The 23208-nt window shown below is 46.1% G+C and overlaps 1 protein-coding gene across 1 annotated transcript in view; it reads left to right on the top strand.

Moving 5' to 3' along the window:
* The first annotated feature begins 2385 nt into the window (after positions 1-2385).
* FECH (ferrochelatase) overlaps positions 2386-23208 on the top strand; it is a 304793-nt gene continuing 283970 nt past the window's right edge. Inside the window, exon 1 of the mRNA XM_069627038.1 lies at positions 2386-2855. Coding sequence (XP_069483139.1) covers positions 2786-2855 — 70 coding nt within the window. The 5' untranslated portion in view covers positions 2386-2785. The remainder of the gene's footprint in view (positions 2856-23208) is intronic.

Below are 23208 nucleotides of genomic sequence, written 5' to 3'. Positions count from 1 at the left end.
GTTTTCTCTAACCCATGCCCATCCGTAGTGCTCTGCTGCTTCGATGGCTGCTAAAAGATGCAGTGATTTGGGTTTTTGTGCCGGTGTTGTGGATTCCTGTGTTTTCCGTTTGGGACCCATGTTCCTTTCTTTTTGGCCTGTTACAGGAAAAGGAAAGAAGGTTTTACCAACGGTTTTGGCTAGCTATGGTAATTGTGCGTTTCTTTGAGCTTGCTATATTTGTTGCCCATGCCGCTAACTGGTAGCTGTTTCCCCACTGTTTTCTAGTTATGTTTAGCCAAAGCGCCCTTACCACCGACGCTGGCTCGACTCTGCGTTGTGAAAAATAAATGATGCTGGGGTTGGCCTGGCCTTACTTATTTTCGTATACTGTCATAGCGCTGGTTTGTTAATAATTTTACATTTATATAGCGCCACAAACAGGTTATGAGCGCTGCTTATTATTCCCCACGGTGTGTGTAGCTCATTTATCAACCTTGGGAGGGTGAAAGGCTGAGTTTGGCCTTGCCGGAATTTGAGCCTGCGTTAGCAGGCTGTGCACGGATGTTAAAGAGAGTGCTCTACTCCCTGTGCCACTTGACTGGCTTAAACAAGGCTTAAATAATAGCGCTACGAAAAACTTTCAGGTGTCTGAGTGTTGCTTAAAATTACCCCTAGTGTGTGGTGCTCATGTATCGACCTCGGAAGGATGATCAGCTGAGTTTGGCCCCGCCGGGATTCGAACTTGCGTTAGCAAGCTCTGCACGGGTGTTAAAGCGAGCTCTCTACTCGCTGTGCCACTTGACCGGCTATAACCTTTCTGTCCGTGACTGAAGAAAGCGTGGTTATCATGCGCAATCTTCCTCGCAGCCCGGAGGCTCAGCTCGCAACATTCTTTCCTAGAAATGATCCTGCTTGTAATTTGCCAGAGGCTGCCTTCCGACTCCTAGTGGATGTACATTATTGCATTCGTTACACGTAGGCATTATTTTTCCCCTCTTGTAGTCCCAGCGCGGCAGCTCACCTGAAAGCTTAGTTGTAACTGACACTGCCGCGCTGGGCTGTTCTGATGTCCTCTTCTTCCTTCGCTCGGGCTGGGTTGAAATTGATTTCGCACGGCACGTGTCCCTGGAGGTTTATCTTCTTGTTTCTCCAGTGCTCACCGCTCGCTTGCCCATCTCGAGTGATTTGAACAGTAACAATGTTCACAATGGGAAAAAAGACGCTGCAGAGTACAACAAACTTTTAAAAGTTTGCTAAAGAAGCAAAAAAGGTTGGAAGACAATGAGTTAACAGTGAACCTCCTGTCTGTTTGGGTCTCCGTTCAGGGCCCACCAACTGATTGTGTTTTCTTAGAGCATGCCACTCTGTATTTATAAGACCCAGGGGAGCCCTGGGCCTTTGTTATGTAAGTAGTGGGGCTGCTGTTTTCACAGCCCCCGGCTGGATAGCCGACTGTCTGGCCCCCTGAAGGGGGCAGGTCTTTGATCCTGGGCCCTGCCTGACTGTTGGTTTCTTTTTGGTGCTTTACACCTTGTGTTTGGAGGAAGGGTGAGGTGACTGTTCGCACCTCACCCTTCCTAGACTTTGTGTTGCCGAGACTGCGTGTCTCTGCACAGCTGGGGGGAGGAGAGGAGCAGTACTGAGAAAAGGTTGGGGCTGCCCCTCTCTCAGGCTGCTAATGGTAACAGCAGTTACCCTGCCTCGCTTCGGGAGGCCCTGCAGCATTGCCCAGAACCATACACGAAGAGGGCACTAGGGCAACAATAGAATTACATATAACGAAAGATTCTACATCATAACATATACTCTGGCGAGAGTGATGACTGTGAGTGTTTTGTTAGCAAATGACAGGAATGGTAGGTTTTTTTTAATGCTTGCAGGAGAAAGAAGGGGAATACAATAGTTTCATTTCAGCTTTGGCCAGGGGTGGACTGGGAACTAAAAGAGGCCCTTGAAATAACGACTGGGGGCCAAAAGAGGCATAGCTCTCAACTCACCCGCTTTTGGCGGGTGTCACCCGCCCTGTAAAGGGCTGACTCACCCGCCAAGCCTCCTGCACGCCCATTCATTCTAATGGGCGTCTCACACGCCAAAAACAAAATCGGGTGATTTCACCCGCCTTTGCAACACAAATGGTTGAGAGCTATGAAAAGAGGCCCTGGAAATGATGTCCAAAGTGGCCCCATATGACACAGTTTCAGCAAGTTCAATGCTTTTCCTATGAGAACATGTGGAAATACCACACAAAAGAGGCCCAGGCTGCAGAGGCCCACCGGGAAATCTGCAGAGTTCCCTTTAGGTTAGTCCACCCCTGGCTTTGGCAATACCCATTGGGTTTAATGATGCCTGTGACTCATTATTGCGTGGTTGTAAATATGAAACTCCCAGCTGGACCTAAAACGACCCATGCCTTTTTCCCCTGGAATAAATATGCGTTTATGTGATTTTAAATGAGCGAGAAATGTGCGGAGTGAGGTGGTGTGAAGACGCGTGCCCGGGACCCGTGCTAAGAACACGCACATCACAAGCTTGGAAAGAGTGCGTCTTCTAGACCTTGCCGTGTCGCCTGACTGAAGAAGCTGCTACCTTTTCCAGGGCGGGCTGCGTGCGTTTGGCCCAGTGAGGAGGGGAGGGTTCCGCCGCCCGAGAACCGCCTCCTCCTGCCAGAGATAGGAGGGCACTCGGCTCTGAGAGGACCGCCGATACCGGCGGGGCGGCACCCTCACACAAACACACGCTACTTCTTACCAGTACACGAGCTGCCACAGAAGTCGCGGCTAGAAGGCTCCGCAGCTACAACGGAATGAACTACCTCTGCTCCAACATGGCGGCCGCCGTGAGGAGCGCTGCCTGCGCGGGGAGCCTCGGCCAGGGTACGTCAGATCTGCGCGCTGTCTGCTTCCCAGTGCCCCTTGTGCCCTCCGGCCCGACTGGGCTTTCGTTATTAGTGTGCTGTGTAATGCTGCGTCTCCCTGCAGACCTTCGTTCTTTTGCTTACTCTGCCTGCCTCTGCTGCAGGTTGACATCTCCCTGTGTTTGCATGATTCGGCTAGCTCTGCCCTTTCCGGCTGGGGTCAGCTGTGGCTCTCTCATCACCCTGTACCGATGTGCAGTGCCGGTGCTCTCCGTGCATCATCTTCCACACATGCCTTAGCTTCCCATGTCTGTTGCTACGCCGGGGGTAGTGAGAGTGGCTGTTGCACGTGTCTTTGCTGTTTTATCTATCCTAGCTGCCCGCGCAGATGTTCTCTGCACCAAGCCGGTGCTGTGTGTGTCTGCTTGCCTGAGCTCATTGTATTTGACTGGTCCCCCTTTCATGCCTGTTTTAGCGCCCCCCCCCACATGCCAGTGTGTGTATTGAGGCCAGCAGTGGGGAAATACTTGTCACTTGTTATGTCTGCTCACTCTGCTGTCCCTAAATCTCCCGTTACACTCCTCTCTGCTGCCAATATATTCTCAGCTTCACTACCCGGGGGCAGCTCGTGTGATCTTGCGGCTCTCGCATAGTGCTTAACCGGGATATCAATAGGGGCAGTAACAGTCTGTATGCAGAGGACACGACACTTGGAGCATCAGCCGGTCTTCCCGGATCTGAATGAACTTTACCGGCGTATCATTCTGCCTGCCGCCAAGTTCGTTGTGCAAGTTAAGGTCCAGGATTCATGTTTATTTCTCGGCCTACTCCCTTATAAATTATGTAGCTCTTTGCGGATAACCAGGTACTCGTGGACTTAAATACCTCCCATGCAGCTTTTGAATTGAGTTCCCGGTCTGTGCTTTCGTGTTACACAATGCAGCACGCCCTTATATAATTACACAACCATGTTATATCTAGGGCAAGTGATCTACGCTCTCCCAAGTATTTGCAGAGGTTCGGAAGAGGAGAAGCCTTTTAAGACTACGTTTCCATTAGTCTTTGGACTCTGACTGAGTGAGTTAGTGTCCAACAAGCTGGACAAAGGCGGGTGTCTGGGAATAAAGTGCACAGGCCAGTGCTTTAAGCGGCATGTGAACTCCAGTGGGGGCTCGGTGGGGGCGTGGCCTAAAGGGGGAGCGACCAATCCGGCAGCAGGTAAATGCTACTGACCTCCTGCAGGATTCCCTTTGCAGCGATCATTGCCCTCCCACCCGGGTTGCGAGGGCGATGAACCCTACATCTCTTACATAAAAGGATGCCTGATGATGGTCGACGCCATGCCGATCCTTGCCAGCTATCCATTTAACTAAGAGAAGCAGGGATTATAATTATAATTGGTTATTTATAACGTGCTTAATGCCCAGAGGTTTCCTAGTGTGGATCCAGGGATCGAACCTGTAGCGCGTTGCCCATGAGCTATCCTCCCTATCCTCAAGGATCATGACCCTTCCACCCTGGGTGAGAGGGTCGTGATCCCTGCATCTTTTAGCTAATGGGAAGCCTGGCGGGGTGAGTGCTACATCTTTTCTTCCTTAATGGTGGCACTGACTTTTCCAGACAGGTCAGTGTCACCTAGCCTGGCGGCAGTCAGTGCCACCATTAGGGATGAGAAAGCGAGGCAACCAGAATCCAAGGCCTTTTTTCTTAAAGCCAGAAGCCTTTGATCCAGAGCTTCAGGCTTTAGAAAAAAAGACCTGGGCTTCTAGCGGCCCCGCTTTTTCTTCCATAATAGTGGCACCAGCACCCACACAGTTAGTTGAAGGGATCCATGGCAGTTGCTGGCAGTTGCAGGCACCACCATCATGGTAGAAAAGGACCCTTTTTCTTTCTAAAGCCGGAAGCTCTCATGCCTGGACGTCACCACCATCGGCTCTGACAACCCTTTGTGCCACTTAATTCTCTCCCCAACACACAGTCCCTTTCCACCTCATCCATCCAAGCCCAACACCTCCTTCATGGAAGACTTCACAGACTTGGTCACCACTATGTCTCTTGCACAAGCCAACATCATCATCCTAACTGACTTCAACATACCTGGCAACTAAGTCAAATAAAAACGACCTCCACTGCCTACCGGCAGCCTGAACCTCACACCGCTCAGAAAAAAACCCAACTCGCAGGAAAGGCAACATCCGCAACCTCCTCATCCCTGCCCACCATCTGCCACAGCTCTTCAATCCCGCTTGATTGGTTGGACCATCAGGTAATCCCCTTTTGACATTAGTCACACCACCCCAGGCACATAAACCCATCAGAAACCCAATAAACAAGCCTTCAGATTGTTCAAAAACCTCCCAGTGGGGTCTCTCAAGGAAGGCCGTGCCAAGCTTCTCCTCATATGGGTCGGCCTACCTCCGATGAAGCAGGACTGCGATTTTGCTTTTCTGATAACTCCACCACCCTCACAACCGACATCAACTGCCTTGCCTAAGTGAAACACTCCCTAATGCTTCTGTACCCTGGTATACTCAAGAACTCAACTTCAACAAAAATTACCATCGTAAAAGATTTTGTGAAAATCTTGCAGTGCATCTGATTTAGTCCTGCTCAAAGAACTCCATGCTGCACGCAGACGACTGATCGCCACTGGCAAGGCCAACTACTACCAAAACACCATAGTTAAGGCCAACCATGAAAGCAGAGCCCACTTCAAAACGATCAAGCATTGCATCATCCTCCGTACGACACTCCATCGACAAAACCCCTGCTATCTACCCTTTCTTGATCAACAAGATCAGCATGGGACACCATCTTCGGAGCAGCCAACAAATGCAGATGTAAAAATCTGCTGCTCCTCCGGGGCTGCTCTTAATCCTGCTAAACCTGTAACGTTTTTGGGGTCGACAGCAATACGAATACTTCCACATTGCATTCCTGGATGATTGAGAATCGGAGCTCACTGAGGCTCTTGCGGTGCGCTGTGCTGCTCGGGCAGGCCACCACTGAGACCCAGAGCAGCCTACAGGCGACCGACTGTGGCACACACCACTGCGGTGCCACGTGGGGTCCGGCAGTAGACGCAGCCCAACAGATACAGAGAACAAAGACCGGGCACTGCGAAATGTAGGAGATCCGGTGCAGGACAAGTAAGGTGCCTGCAGAAGTCTGGACATTGCGTCGGTGTGCCCGCCGTCCCTGACCGCTGCCTGATATGCAGCAGGACGGATCCTGGGTGAAGCGGGAACCGACAGGCAACTACACTTTTTTTCACCATCGGATGGAGGATCACACCGGGACAAGAATACCTCGGCTGCCACTTCAGAAACATAAGAACCGGTGTCCTCCACGGCCCCTGCAGCACCTTACGCGGCAGGGTGCAGACTGCAATAGTGAAGGACCAGCAAGACCGGTGAACATGGGCTGCCTCGGGTGGCGTTGAAGTGCGCAGGGGGACTGCCAACAGACATCGGCGCGCCGTACGTGACAGGTCCGGGGCAGCAGATGCTGTGCCCCCTAGACTCTTAAGCAGGGTGGCAGCAAACTTAGGGCGGGCGCATGAGGTGGAGCGGGCTGCCAAGGCAAACGGCATTTTGGCACCATACCTGACAGCAGAAGGCAGGCTTGCATAAAACCCTGCTGGACATCGAGGAGTGTGGCGAGAGAGAAGAGGCGGCCTGAGACGCTGCCGCCGTTGTAATCCGGACTGACTGGAGCCTTGGACCCTGCTGCACTCCTGAGAGGAAGGTACCCAAAACGCAACTGGCAGGGGAGACCATCCACCCTGTGAGATCTGGAGACCCGGGAACTTAACATTTACGACCAGCAGAGACGCCACCGGATCAGGGGGCTCCCTTCCAGGCCCTGTGGAGGCTGACCGGCAACTACGAGGCACCTCTGCACGTTCCGCAACGATTGTGGGTGACAACACAGAACTTCCCTGCGGTCCTGGACCAAAGAAATGAGCCCCCCCTTCCTCGAGTGACACTGTCGACCACTACCTGCGTGAGCCAGCGCTGATAAAGGATCGGAGTGAAGGTATGGTGCGGGGCCAGGGTGCAAAGTGGGGGAATGTGAGCACTGCCCTCTAGGCAGGACGCTGTAAATATTATACTGGAAAGATAACAATGAGAGGCCTGACCGGGCCCTCGTGGAAGGTAGCGGAACGTTAGGTGCCACTGAGGCTGCACAGACATACAAGCTCCTTGTGGGAACTGAACACTTGGCAGGCCCAGGCATGGAATGACTAGTGCAGCCGACAAGTTCACAACTGACTAGACCTCCCTGGTCCTTGTGTGGCCCAGTGGGGTTGCGGGTGTGCTCCTGAGTGGTGAAGACACTTTGGACCCAGGGTGACGCGGCCCCCTCTCCCACTCGATCAAAGTCATGCTTATCGGTCTGCCTGCCTAAGGGAATTTCGAATTGTCATAGCTGGCCCACCCGAAGACCAAGTCATGGCCCCAAGGGCAGACAATTAGGAGTCGGCGACCACAGTGGTGAGGGGAAAAGAAAACGGTGGTGAAAATGGTGAACGATATGGCTCGCAAGGGTTCAGCACAACACAAAATGGACCGCTATACAACCAGTACCCCGGCAAAGACCCCCACATTAGGAGACGAGCTATTGGAAGATCAAGCAAATCTGGGCGCTGATCAGACGTTGTCATTGACAGACATCATGGCAGCAATCGGGGAGTCCGGAACATCGATGGAAACAAAAATCTATTGCCTGGCCTCCAAAGTCTCTTTCCTACGACAAAACCTGAGGAACCTGACCTCCCGGGTGGGTGAGACCGAACAACGAATATCTGACGGGGAAGAAGCGATCAAGAAAATGGAGGCCCTTCTGGAAGTGATGGCATGAAAGCTCACCACCCTGGAAGCCTGCGCAGAAGACCTCGAAGGCAGATCCCGCCGGAACAACTTGCGCATATTGGGCCTCCCCGAAAAAGAAGAGGGACTGTCCATGGAGCTTTTCTTGGAAGGTTGGTTTGCGGATCTCATGGCACCCAAGCATCTCTCGAACTTTTTTTCCATAGACCGGGTGCACAGTGTCCCTACCGGCAGACCGGTCCCTGGGGCCCCACCCCCTGCACTGTGATCACCCGACTCATAAACTACAGAGACCGGGACACGCTCCTTAAAATGGCGAGAGTAACGAGCCCCATCACGTACAATGGCAACCGTATTGGTTTTTTCCCAGATTACTCAAGAGAGGTACAAAAGTCTCGACACTCCTTCGACTCGATAAAGAAGAAGCTCTCATCCCTGGGAATCAAATATGCACTGTTTTTTCCGGCCACCCTTAAGCTCTACCACAACAGAAAGGTCCACCAAGGGGAGTTCTGGGATTGGCTTGAAACACAGGTCTTTTCCAAACCGCGCCCGGATAAGCAAAGATATTGCATACCCCGGAGAGAGGTTGATGCAGAGAGTCTGACCCACGCAGAGACCCCAACACCACACATGAGTGAAGATAACGGTAGATCCCAGAGACAGGTTGAAACAACATGAGAGGCATTGTCGCAAGACATGGTCGGTCCGGTGACTTCTGGTCGACTAGGATGGGCCCCCCCCCAAGGCTTAGAATCACTCAGCCTTTCGAGGGTTAAGATGGTTAGCCCTGGCAGGAAGTGACTCGGACTTGGACTGGCTTACAGGGACCACCCTCAAATATATTTTTAGTAGTTCTGAGTTTTATGCGTTTGGGGACAGGTACTTCTGGTTGGGGGGGGGGAGTGCAGGGAGATGGGAGTTTGTTGGGCCCAGTTGATGGAACTGGGGTGAAGGGTGCAAAGGGATGTGATAAAAACTGCTATCGAAAACATGGTCATCGCATCCGAACCACCTGTACCTCAGTTGGAGAGAACTGGCCTAAATAGGGTGATTATTGTGATTGTTACTTGTTTATGGTTTACTTTGTATGGTCACATGGCAGCAGTAGGGGTTGGAGCACGAATCACAGATGTTAACGATGAAAGCGTCTTGGGACCAGGGAAGGGCGGACTACCTTGGTAAGACAGCACAGGGACACATATAGTTCCACCTCCAGACACTGCAACACATTATCGGGGTGCACATGGCACGTGAAGGAGTGATATCCCTATTGACATGGAATGTCAACGGGCTTGGCTCCAGCATAAAAAGCAGACTAGTACTTCAATTTCTCAATCACCACTCCCCAGACGTTCATCTCCTCACTGAAACGCATCTAGTTGGTACAGAATGTGGTTTCTTTAGAAGAGCCAATTACCTGCAAACATATCCTGCCGGATTCTCTAGAAAGGCCAGGGGCACAATGGTTCTCATCCACAAAAGGGTCCCATTGATGACAAGGAAAGTGCACAGAGACCCATGAGGTTGATTTATGGTGGTGATGAGTGACATGTGGGGAGGTAGCTGGGGCCTCATCGCAGTATACGTTCCTCCAACACTCACCATGGAGCTCCTGAATGAACTAACAAAGTCATGGAGGTGAGTAGAGATAGGTCATATATTGGTAGCAGGAGTCGGGACACCCCCACCAAACTATACACCTTTACAGACGCATTGGGACTGGCAGACACATGGAGGGCACTGGACCCTGGTGACACTGGGTTCTCCTTTTACTCCGCCGCACATAAATTGCTCTCGAGGATAGACCATGGTTTTGTCCCCCGGAGCATATCCCACAGGCTGCTGTCTGCAGAGTTCCTCGCTAGGGTTGTCTCAGACCACTCCCCCTTGCAGACCCTTCTGACTGAAGTACTCCTCCAATAGTTGACAATTAATAGCTCCCTAGCTCAAGGAAACACTGGACCCATATGACCTCAGCAACTACCGCTGCATGGCTGATCTTCCCTTCCTAGGTAAGATCCTTGGAAGGCAGTAGCTATGCAGAATATTGAAGAGAATAACCCCCTTCAGTCTTATTTCTTCCCTTCTCTAACAATTGAGATATGCCACTTGATAGCCTTGTGGTGAGTAATTATATTCGTTTTTTTAATATAGACATCCATCTCTATTCTCTATGGGATAGTTTGGCCTACATCCCCTCTCCTGATGGCTTTATCTTCATGTTTTCTTCTTTTGGGATTGGGCATGTGGGAAGTGCACGCTAGAACCCCTGATTACTGGAGATAGTCCTATATCTGTAATCCATGTTTAGCATGGTTTTAAAAAAAGTTACAGCATGCAGATACTTGAACTTAAGACCTTTCTAGCTAATTCTGGCCAAGTTGGCACCAATTGCCACTTAAATTCGGCTCCAAATGTGCTGCGAATATGGCAGAATCACGGAATAGAGGTTTATTGATTCTATGTTTTCCAGTGCAACCCCAAGGAAGCGTGGGTAAACATTTCAAGTTGCAATGTACTAGACAAACTACAAATAAATAGGGCACTAAGCGTTTGAAATAAGCACACATAGATGAAACCTGGGTTACTGGAAGAGAGAGTGTAAATCCACTGAAAGGACCATAGACTGACGGTGCTGTTTCCTGGGATATTGAATCTAGCACAAGACCTTAGTTTCGGAAGAAAAGCCAATAAGTTTGGCTTTTTAAATGTAGAGGGTAAGATATTTTTTGTAAAGCCCCCACCGGACAAAAAAGGGGTACCCTCAAAATGTGTGAAGCCATATCTATTGGTTTTGCCAGTGCATATTATTGCAGGTGGTATTCTGAGCTCCTCTGCAGCCTTGTTTTTTAATTTCTCTGATCAGCACCTGCCATGCATACTGTGCAAAACTACAAATCTGCCAGGACTCCTTGGAATAGCCAGGAATCCCTTTGCTGCTATCTCCTTGCAAATCATGGTATACTTTCACACAGGATGAATGGTGAAATGGTTGAGTGGAGAGTTGAGTAGATGGCCCTAACTTGCTATACGTATCAAGTTACTCTACTTTTAGAAGAGCCCGTTGAAAGTAATGCACAGATGAGAAACATGACCGTGCAGTATTGTAAGAGATGCAAACCCCAGCCCTTCTGCAGCCTGTAAAAAGTTAATGAATGCACAGTAGGAGTGTACGAGGTGGTTTTCTGAACGGCTAACTTTAGTAGACTTGGCTGTCCAGTCGACCTGTTATTATGCAGATGCAGCATACGTGCGCGGATACAAGTTGAGAAAGCCCCCACCAGCAAGATATTAGGCCTTTAATGGTAACGCATCAACATGCACTCATCAAAATATACATGTAGCAAAGTATTGGAAAACACAAGCAGCAAAATACTTTAAAAACATTAGAGCAGGGCGTTGTACTTATTTGCTTATTACATGAATTTTCTATTTATATTTTCCCTTCATAAGCATAGTGTTATATTGGGTCATAGAATTCCGACATGACCCATTGTCGAGTTTGTGCTTGGACTGTGTGAGCAGCCCTTGTTTGTTTTAAGCAAGAGAACAGCATTTTAGTATAACAGAGTTACAGGCTGCACATTTCACCATGTTATCCTTCTAAGTATTTTTCAGATTTATTTATTTTTTTATTTAGCGTTTAGGAACCCTTTGATTGAATTTTAATTTGTGGTGAGTGTACGCACCTCAAGGTCAGGAGGTTTTCGTGGGAAAAGCAGACATTGATTAATTGTTACAAAGGAAGCAGCCCCCATGCTTAGAACCACATCCCAGACAAGCAGGTGCTGTCCAAAGCGAAAGACGAATTAATACACAAAGGACACGACCTGGCATCAGTGCCAATTTACAAAGGTAGAACATAAACACTGTGCCCCCAATGCTACGAAAAGTCCCTCTTTCGTGAGGTAATTGCCTTGACAATTTGATTAAATGTAATTTGAACAGTGGTGTCTCAGCTTGGCGGTCTATCAAAATGATAGCGGGAAGGTCATGGTGTAATGGTTTGCGGCTTGTGCCGAGATGGGGGTCGCATGGCTTCCAGGTGCAGGGCTAGGTGAAAACTGATTAAAATGTTAGAGCTTCAAAGCATATTTGTCCTCCCTATTGTTTCCCATGTTCTCATTGGTCAGATCTCGTTGAGATGAAGACTCAAAGTTCTCTAAAATGTTTTATGATCCAATTAGTACAGAGCTTCTTTGTTGGGACTGCCTGAACATAAATGAGGTCATGGTTTGAGGGGTGGGGATTTCTAGGGGAGGCGAGGGGGGATCTGCTAATGAGTGAGCAGAATGTGTAGTGTTTTATAGGGGTTTTGTATGCATAGCCAATGATATTCTTTTGTTTTGAATTATGCTGTATCCTAGAAGAGCCTGGTTAGTTTGATACCACCAGGAGCTACTTTTGGCTCCCCGGCCAACTGATGCAGAAAAAACACACCTTTGCCAATTTAACTCTTGTGTGTTTGGGACAATATATAAATAAACATTACGATGCACCTATACAACACTTAAAGCATAAGGGGGTCATAAATAATGGACAACATTATATTTTTGCATCTTATGTGGAAGTTGGATATGCGTTACGCTATGTTCTAGCTCCTTGTCCCACAGTGGTAGCTTCTAGTCATTGGTTAATGCTGGATACACAGGAGCCGCTTTTAGCGCATGCTTATCCAATCTTAATTTCGATCCTGGAGTATGATCCAAAATAAGCATGCCATCGGCATAAACCAACCAAATGACATGTTTGTATCCAATTTTTGTTTTTTGCGGGGCATCATTATTAATTGGTTTACTCGGGCGGTAGTCATCCAACCTGATTTTGAGAGGTTCAGCTATACAGTGCTTTGATCATATACAAAAGACAAGGAGGTTTAATCCAAGTCTCCAGTTTGCTCCATAATAACTGTCTGTTTACCCCATCAAACGATGGCACAAAGTCTATAAATGATATATAATACAATTGCCTTCTATAGAGGATTTCACTTCTATATTCAAAGCAACATTTTACTGCCCTCTCTCCAACTTAACCTATTGCACTTTCTTCTACAAAATGGCTTCCACTAACTGAGTTTTCTCCATGAGTAACTCGTTCTACATCACAGAGCAGCTGATTGAGACAAGGGCCCCTCTTTCACCACGGTAAAAAAGATTTCTTCAAATACCATGCAAACAATTTTTAGGTATGCACATGGAACATTTCTAACTGCCAAAAACAGGCCAACCGGTGCATACAGTGGCATTAGTGCTCTGATTCGACTCTATCCAGTTAAGTCTACTGTGCTTTAGGTTGCAAAATAATCCTTACAATTTGCTGCTGGAATTTAAGGAAAACATTATCCTGCCAGATCACTAAAACGTTCAGTGTCTGATTACTGCAGTAGTTTTCTTCAGTGGAGAAATTACATAAGGAGCTGTTCTTCATTTCAGGGTGAGTGAATATAGGCAATACGGCAAAACGAATCGCCCCAGTTTGTAAATGCCAGTTATCCACATAGACATGGCACACCATTTTTCACTTGCCGATAATCACTCGTCTCTCGGTAGTGGCGAGTGCGAATTTAGAGGCCCACTGTAACGGTCAGCCCTCTAGCTATCGACACTTATCAATGCTTTAATGGTCTTATGTCATCTTGGGTACCCACCACAGTACTACCTCTCACTCAGGAGCAATTATTCTATCCTAAATCTCGGCAGTAAAAATACTGTCTCAATCATTCTCACTTTCTAAATGTATTATTCAGTCTCATTGCATTTATCCCAACATGTTTCATTCCTTCCATCCATTCTAAACCATGTGTACAGAATTTCTTCAGGGGAGCACTGTCTGCATTCCACAATCCTTTTTTCTATCCACTCCTTTTTCACTCTCCTATATCTTGTTTAGGTGATTTAGTCAGTTCGTTAAGCTACTCGCTGATCTGATTGCAGCATTTCTGTTTTTATAATCACTTTCTCGAGTCTAATATTGTAAAGTGGTGTTTCAATTTCAACATCTAGGCAATATCATTAGCTCAGATTTTCTTGAGGTCACAGGCCTGCTGTTTCAGGCCTCTATATTCTACCGTTAAACCGCACGTGGGTTCGAACAGACTCTTTCTTCTAATTCAGAGTATCCGCTTTAGGGAGGCTCCTATATTTCTGTGTCTCCACTTCAATGGCTCTTTTTGTGTTGGCCCATAACTTAAGTATTTATTAACGAGCCTCACTCAGGGTTAATAGTTGTATTCGCTAAGGCTTCTCTAACAGCCAGGTACATGCATTGGTTTTAATCCATGCAGAATGCCTTCCGTTCACCTCCTTTCTTATCCTCCAGGACAAGCCATAGTCTCCATGACCTAGTCTCTCTCTCTCTCTCTCTCTCTCTCTCTCTCTCTCTCTCTCTCTCTCTCTCTCTCTCTCTCTCTCTCTCTCTCTCTCTCTCTCTCTCTCTCTCTCTCTCTCTCTCTCTCTCTCTCTCTCTCTCTCTCTCTCTCTCTCTCTCTCTCTCTCTCTCTCTCTCGATATTGTTCTGCTTGATCTATGCCCATGAGCTCAGGCTGCCTATATACAAATCTCTACATTAACAATATTGGCTTTGGCAATGGTGACATTGCAAAAGGTTCAACTGCGACCATAGCTTTTGAAGTTTGGGGATCAGAGCACTAAACCCCCTTCCGATGACTTGTGGCCTCTAGGGAGGAGCCTGTGAGTGTGTATGTTGGTGCAGCTGCAAGCCTGCACTGATGAGATGAACGAATCTGCAATTTGCACAATGTGATGTCTGAGCTCAGAACTCCAGTGGATATTTCAAGACTGCGTGGGAGACTGGAAAGATGGAAGCTGCATTGGTGAACGGTAAAAGATCCCTATGGAAGTGAATTGACCTCGGTAATCTGAGTTTAAAACCTTACTGAATGCTCACTTGATCAAAATAAATGGCCTCCTGACATTTTAAGAGGGGGCAATGAGAAATTAAACCTGACCAATACAAAAGTCCCAAACAAATGAAAAGGTCAGATTGGAGGAAGGAATCCAACTGTGGCCTTGGAAGGGCCTCAAACCTCTAAGCGGCATACCAGATTTCATATTTCTTAAAGTATTCAAATACCCTATGCACATTTCCCTCCCCAAAAGGAAATTCAAGTTCAATTACTCGTTGTGAATAATGGGAAACATCCACAGGGCACTTGCCCCTGCCTCCACTCAGGGATATGTTTGGGTTTGTGGTGGCCAGCAGAGTAGTGTCAAAGGAATATCTACTATTGTTATGTAATTATAAGAGGACTTTAAAGCTAAAGTGTATATTTCTAATTTGCATGAGTTAGTAGGTGCAAAGGAGTAATGATTAAAAAAAATGAATTTAGAAATGCAGTATATTTTTGCTTGACAGAAAAAAAAAATTTGGAATGGGATTTTTTTTTTTTGACACCCTATAACTCATTGTACTACCAAGTTAAAAAATATTTGGATTGAAATACTCTCTTTAAAAATCTTATCTAGACTCCCTGAACAGTCCTATGTAAGGCTATAGAAATGTGAGAGTAGACGAGGTAATAGTAGGAGAGCAGAGCAGTGGCGATTAGTCTTGAGAAGACCAAAGCAAATGAAATTGGGCAGAGGAGCCTATGCAGAGACCTATGAAGAGTCTTAAGGTGGCTGGGGACAAAGACTCTGCAATCTGCAGAGTAAACCTGTGCAATGACCCAGGAGATGGGTCCCTTGACAATCCGAACCAATGGTGGAGGAGGGCAGGGACTTTGACTCCCTTATTCATAGTGTGAGAATTCGACATACCACCAAAAGTGACCTGGGCACTATAATCCCAGATCTGCATGAAGTGAACTAGGTAATGTCCTCTTGGTATAGATTACAAATGGCGAGCTAGGTGCTAAATCTCTGTCAAACTCTTTAGGCAAAAAGTGTCTGAGTTCCCAATCCCAGACTGTGTTGCGTTATAAGGACATGGGGGAGACCAGTATTGCCATGATGGTGAAAACCCTGAAACTTTCATTTGACCCATCCTGACAATGTTAGATCAGTCTCAAAGAGGGCATACCTGCTATATTGTTGATTTTAAACCCCTATACCTCAAATAAAATGTAGGTGAACCTTGACTATCCTAATGAACACAGGGAAAGTTCTAGAACCAGCCCTGCTACGTGTGGTTTCTTGATCCTGAATCCATGGTATTTCACCACTCGGAGGTAGGAAAGCCAAATAAATTGTGGGCACTGCTGAACCATAGAGCCTGGCTTGGCTCTAAGACCGTATGCAAGTGGACCCAACAATGGATGCATACCTTGCAGCCTGCTTCCCAAAACTCGCACACAAAACCCTTAACTGCCATCATTTCTTCTCAACCCCCTAGCAGAAAAACAATACCTACATTCTACTTCCAGTCCCCCAAAACACAAACCCATACCTGGAAGTCCTGCCTCCCTGTCCCTGCCCCCATAAAAGGAACTCTATGCCTGGCATCCAAATTTGGAAGATATTGCACAGTGAAACTTTGTTCAGGCTCCTATCCTTTCTTTAAGCTGGGCTTTGATCCCAGTTTGCACACACAACCAAATATCTTCTCATTTCTAACTGCCAAACTCCTAGAAACGTGCTTATACAGACACATCCTGACACATGTGGAAACCAACCACCTACTGGACTAGGCACAAGTCTGCTTCAGGCCTATAAGAGGAACTGAATCGGCACTACCCTCGATCTGGGACGACCTTAAAATTAACTTGGACTCCAAAATTACATCCGCCCTGATATACTGCTAGACCTTTCAGCACCCCTTGACACAATCGACCATGCAACCATAAACAAAAGGATCCAAGTAATAGGCATAAGCAACAGTGCACTATAATGGATAAAATCCTTCCTGACAGAACAGAAATCACCCGGTTACCACCCTTCATCCCAACACCCCCGACACACACACACACACACACCCCTACCTCTGGGCTCATCCCTCTTCAACACGTACATGACCCCACTCATGAAACTCCTCAAAGGACCTGGACTCACATGCTACAACTATGCACACGATACTCAAATCTACAGACTCAATAACCTCTCCATAAAACCTCCCACATTCAACAACATATTGCGTGGCCTACGAAATGGGAAGCAGACCGGAACCATCCAAACAACTTCAAAAATCTCATAATTCAGATGAATAACGACCTAACACTAGAACCACAAGTCGATAGAGTACTGAAGAAATGCTTCTTCCATCTACGAACCATCAAGTGGATATTACCATTTCTCACCATCCCACATAGAACACTCAACATCATCTCTCTCGTCATATCAAGAATAGACTACGCCAATAGCATCTACTATGGAACGCCAGGCTACCTCGCCAAAGAAACCACAATGGCTACTGCACACAGCGGTAAGACTCCTCCTCAGACTCAGTAAGAGAGAGCACTTCACACCAGCACTAAGATCATTACACTGGCTAACCGTCAAGACAGTGATCCATTTCAAGACACACTGCATTGACCATAGAGCAATTTGTGGCCAAGGAGAGGAAATTCTGCAAGATAAAAACTCCATATATAGATCAAAATGTATCCCCAGATCTAACAATGACATTTGTCTGGAACCCAAACAATACTCCAAAAATAAAATGTAGTGATCAGCCTTTTCATGCATCTCAGCAAAATTCGGGATGTAGCTTCCCAAGGAAATATGCACCATAGAGGAACACTTTAACTTCAGGAAAGCGCTAAAAACATGGTTCTTTGATATTTTTTTTTTTTTTATTTGTATTTGATTCATTTACAAAAATACAATTTCGTAGAACCTTTACAAAAGTTAAAAGCTACGTACAATAGAAAAAACACATATTCACATTTAAGTATTCGCACATACTATACATAAACATTCAATCAGAATCATAAATTCATTTATATTTAACATTTGAGCAACTCCTTTTCAATGTATTTGCACAGGCTGACAAGTTTAAATATCAAAGGTCAATGCATCCCTTGCATCATGTGTGCCCATAAAGAATGCATGCAATCCTCATATTCCGCATTCACAAATTTCACGAGTCGGTTGGACCTCATATTGTTAAAATGTGGACATTCCAAAATAAGATGTTTCATGGACTCCACCGGCTCATTACATAGAGGAAAGCGACAATTTAATGCCTTTGTCTCACCAAAGTTGGCCCAATTAGCGGTTCTCTCTCTGGTGTGAAATAAATTAAACCTATATCTCATATATACCTGTCGCGCATGATTGCATGGAAACTTAGTTACATGTGAAAACCTGGGCATACGTTGTTTAAGAAAGGCACCATACTCTTTATACATTTTATATGCTAATATACTTTCAATAGTGCCTTTCCAGTCTTGTTCAAATAACTTCTTTTTTGCGAACGCAGGGCGATAATATACATCCTTTGTCGTAATACCTATAGATTGTATCAGATTTTGCATATTGGACTGATAATCTTTTGAACGACATAGGAGTAGGAGTGTCCAATAGCCCATTCAAATCGGCGTATAAAGAGTTTTTAGGGGGAAAACATATCTTTGCATAGCCAGAAAGTTGACGCCATTTCCAGCGTGAGGATAGTGCAATCAGCCCTAGTTCGTGTCGTAACACTGCATTAGGTAAGCACATTGGCAAGTGCATGGCAGATTTTATCAAGGTTCCCTGAATCGAGTCTAAGATTCCTGTAATATCACTGAGGCACATATCGATGGAATACAATATGACAGTTTCAATTTTTAAAGTTAGGAAGTCTATCATCGGTACCAATGAGAATTTGCAGTATTTTGAATATATCAGTTTCAATTGTGATGATAATGGGCACGATTTATTTTTGACTAAATCCTTCCAATATTTAATTGAGTTGTAAGCAGATAATTCATAACCCAAATATATCGCGCTAGAGGAACAGTAAATTTTAGTCTGCATAATTTCCCAGTGATATCTTTTACTCTTTTTTTTCTTTGATTTGGCAAGCAGCTAAACGGTGTCTGGGTCCCGCTTGAGTGTTGAGTGAAAGAAAGACTTAACAGTGTTAACCACCCCTCAATGGAACTCGGTCTAAACACCAAGCAGTCGAAGTGACGATGGCACAAGGATCCAGACCTTCTTACCCTCATCACTACTAAAACCCTTCAAACTCCCGCAGACACACCACACACCGACCAGATACAACACCCACACATGGCAACCACAAAACCGACACTAACACTGTACAGCAAAAAGCCACTCCTTCTCCAATGACTCGCACAATCGTAACACATTCAATCCACCACACAAACCATACCATAAAGAATCAAACGCCCATCAACCTATATCGCCTAGAAGTAAACCCATACACAGTGACTTTTTTTTCCCATACTGAAACTACAAGCAGAACAGCAAAGCACTCTTGTGCTCTAACTCTCCTCCCCTTTAACATACCGGCCCCTCCTCTCTTTCTTTTCAGATCCATCTGAGCACTTTTGAGACCATAAAAATAGCAGCACGGAACACATCACATCAACGTAACCTATAAACCTGTTCATGTACAGCTTTAGGGAGCTAAATAATGCCCTGCTTCATGACGATGAGATAAAAGTACACACCAGAGCATAAAACAACCTGACAAATATGTAAAACCTTATGTTGTGCAAAAAGAGTGCTTATAGCTTTACTTTTATCATCCTTCTACATGTACCAGAATTCAAAGTGTCTGCCTAAACGATCCTCTGTGTTTTGCAACTGTAATTTTAAGGCTTAGACACACAACAAAACTGTGTGACAAGGTCCGCTGCTTGTAGTCCTTGTTTCAGAGAAACTCAGAGCTGGTTATTGTGCGCAGTATCTAGCAGGCTTAAAACCTAGGGTTACCCTCTGTCTTTCAGCAGGCATAGGTCTGAACAGCAGGCAGCACCCGCATGTCATTAATCTGTGGAGATTGAGGACAAAACCTAAATGGCTGTGTGTAAGGTGGATGGCCTCGTGTTTAGGTAATCCTCCCCTTTGCCCAAATCCAGTGTTACCTCCCACTGTCTCATAGGCTCCCTATGGCCACTTCTCATAGCAAAGGGGGAAGAGTAAAATAACATTTCATGGAAAGCTCCTTCTACAGTAAAGAAAAATTAACCAGGCAAACACCGTTGCACACCAAATGGCGTATTTCACTTGTCTGTTAGGAGAGAAACATGGTGCACAAGTGAATGAGGAATAAGGAAGTTAAGGGATACTTCAACCTGTGGTGTGCATATTATACCTTATCACTATTGTATTATCTGTGGAGCAAACACTGTAGTTTTAATACACCACGTGTGTGCAGCTTTTTTGTGTAGTGCACATTTAACAGAATCTCTTCTAAGTGAGCCCAGTTGTAGCAGCCAAAGGAAATGGGGCCCATGTAAGAAGAATGATTTGCCCAGGGTTGCATAGATTGGTGAAGGGTGTTGGTCCTATTTTCTGGTTGCATGATTTGGCATTTTCTGAGGTTTCTGACTACACATGCTCTCCTTAACTTTTTTTTAGTTTTGCATTAACATGAAGTTCATGGTCCGAGATGAGCGAAGTACTGTGTGCAAGTAGATGATTGCACATAGTTCTCTTAACTGTCACTTGGTGACAGTGACACTTTGATTTACTCCGAGAACGTAACGAGGAAGAGCTGATACTTGGCCCCAGTTGGGCTCTTTTTAAAAAAAAAAAGGCAATAGCGCAGAGCTGCTGCCAGGCTTTTGCCTCCAAGCAGGCTTGAACCGGCTCTGGCTCCCCCACCTTTACTCATTATGTTACAAAGTTCCAAGGTGCAGTGTAGCCCTGAATTTCTTATTCTAAAATACAGTGGAGAGGTGAAAGGGGAAGCTTTTACTATTCCCTTTATTTCAAAATGAAGGTTACCACCTAGTGCAAAAAATACAAGCCTTTTGATCTTTAGCAAAACTTTGTATGTAGACTTAAAGTTGGGCCTGTGACGTTTCAGGTCACACTGTACATTGGCAAATGCGCAGTGTCAAAATGGTGAGGCTGTGTTTAGGGCAGTATTTTCTCAGAATTCGAGATTTTTGGGAACTTCATGTGTACAAGTATGCAGTCCATGAGAACCTAGAACTCCCCCGCAGGGTGGGGTGCAACCTGAGGTCCTTAATCTCATCAAAAACCTCAAACCACCCCTCTGCAAAGCAGACATTTGTCCTCCCAAAATCATCAAGGAATGCGCCAGTGACCTAGCACCCCTGATTACTGCCTTCATTAACGCATATTTCCAAACAGGAACTGTCCCAAACAATCTCAAGGAAGCCTGGGTGCGACCACTTCTAAAAAAGGCCACACTTGACCCAGCGCAACCCAACAACTACAGACCGATAACGACAGTCCCGTTCCTCCTAAAATTCCTGGACAAAGCAGCTCACATCCAGATCCAATCATACATAGAAGCTAACTCCATACTAGGCGAAAGACAATCTGGCTTCCGTGTCGGGCATGGAACAGAATCCGCCTTATTAGACTTAAAAAATAAAATCTCAGAGATCATGGACAAAGGCAAACCTGCCTTGCTCCTCCTCCTCGATCTATCAGCTGCTTTTGAACTGGTAGATCACCAAACACTCACCACCCATCTCACTCATGCAGCCCATTTCTCTAATCAAGCAGCATCCTGGATCACGTCCTTCCTTGAAGGAAGAGCCATGAAGGTGTACTCCGACACAGTTAACGCAGATCCTACCACTATAAACTGCAGTGTCTCCCAAGGATCTTATATAGCCCCCACCCTCTATAACCTCTTCACAAAACCCCTCTTCGACCTACTTGACTCAGGTGTTGCATATACAAACTATGCAGACGACACTCAAGTACTTCTACCCCTATCTGGACTCTATCACCAAGACACCACGGCCCTTCACAACATCTATGCACCTATCCAAGCTTGGATGGCAATCGATGGCCTCTGTCTTAACGGGGAGAAGACTGAAATTCTCATCCTGGGCCAGACAAACACATTATCGAAACTAAGCCCCCAATACAACAACTTCAACATAGACAACTCGACCATCTCCGGATCATCCTCTGTCAAGACTCTAGGTGTTCACATTGATGCAAATCTATCGATGAACAAACAAGCCAGCGCCATAGCCTCTGCATCAGCGTTCAGCACCAAACTCGTCAATGCCAAAATGAACCCTACTTATCCACCCCCAACCGCTTGGCCATAGCTAGAGCAACTATAGGAGCCAAACGCGATTATTGCATCGCCCTTCTAGCTGGCACCTCCGCCAAAAACATTCACAGACTGCAAACCACACAAAACAATGCCCTCAGAGCCGCCATGAGCATCCCTAGAAGAGACCATATATCCCACGCCAGACGTGAAGCACGGTGGCTTCAGGTCAAAGACTGTGTTACTCTGAAAATCCTCACCATCACTCACAGGTGCATCAACAAAACTGCTCCTGCATACTTATCTGAAGCAATACCAAGGACCACATCCACTCGCCCCACCAGAGCTCAGTACACCAACCAGCTACACATACCACGCATAAACAGAGCCACAGCGGGAGGTCTAGGCTTCTCCTATATTGCACCGAAACTTTGGAACTCACTCCCTGCCACCCTTAGAGCTGAAACTTCCATCTCTGTCTTCCGCAACAACCTCAAGGCCACTCTCTTCAACTAAAGTGGAGGACAGCCTCCTCCACTTCTGCCATGTATATTGTAATATAACTATATTGCAACCTGTATATATATATTGCTAATGAACTAAGTAACTATGCTTTGTACTGTAACTAGTGCCACAATGTCCTTGGGCTTTTGTGCGCTATATAAATATGAATAAAACAAATAAAACAAACCCTGTGTGACTTAAGAAAAGCATTGCTGTTGTACGTGCGGTTTTGCAAATGTGATGTCTTTGCATTACAAACCTACCGTTTTCGCCTCCTGAAAACTACATTGCCTTCCAAGAGTGGAAAGAGGACCTGCCCTCGTGAAATCACTATCAGATCAATGTGCAGTGTTTCTTGATTCAGGCTTGCGTTTTTCAAGAGACTCTCCAGTGGGTCTTCTTACTGCCGTCCTGTTGATCTAGGTGATTATATCCTGACCGGCTTATTAACTCAACACATCTGCTCGGAGTCCATGGGCTCTGCTTGCCATACTTAATGCAAGTATGTATTAAGTCCCTAAAATCTGGTCCCACGATGACTTGTTGGCCATCTTCACCTCTCGATGACTTCAGATAACACGGGAAATATATGATTACACTCTGTGCCATTACCTTGTTCATACCCTCTTCTTCTAAGCAATTTTTCTTTGTTTCAAGCTTCCCTATTTTTTTCATGAAAACCTCTTATCTGCGATTTATATCGGTTTAAACTGGGATCATTTTCAACCCGATTCCATCACTAACGTAATTCCTGCCCTATTAATCCCCAAAAATTGTCGCTCCTCCATCCTTTCCATAAAATACACACCCGAATCTACCACTCCCACTGATTCTGCAAAATTAGTTTTTGTTGACTTCCTTCTGCAAAAAATGTTGCGATATTTACGTTTTATTATTTGTACAAATTAAAATCTAATC

The sequence above is a fragment of the Ambystoma mexicanum genome, chromosome 6p (genome assembly GCF_040938575.1).
Source record: "Ambystoma mexicanum isolate Mex_15411 chromosome 6p, UKY_AmexF1_1, whole genome shotgun sequence".
Taxonomy (NCBI): Eukaryota; Metazoa; Chordata; class Amphibia; order Caudata; family Ambystomatidae; genus Ambystoma; species Ambystoma mexicanum.
Note: the sequence above shows the minus strand (reverse complement) of the source record. Positions and strands in the feature narration are given on the sequence as shown.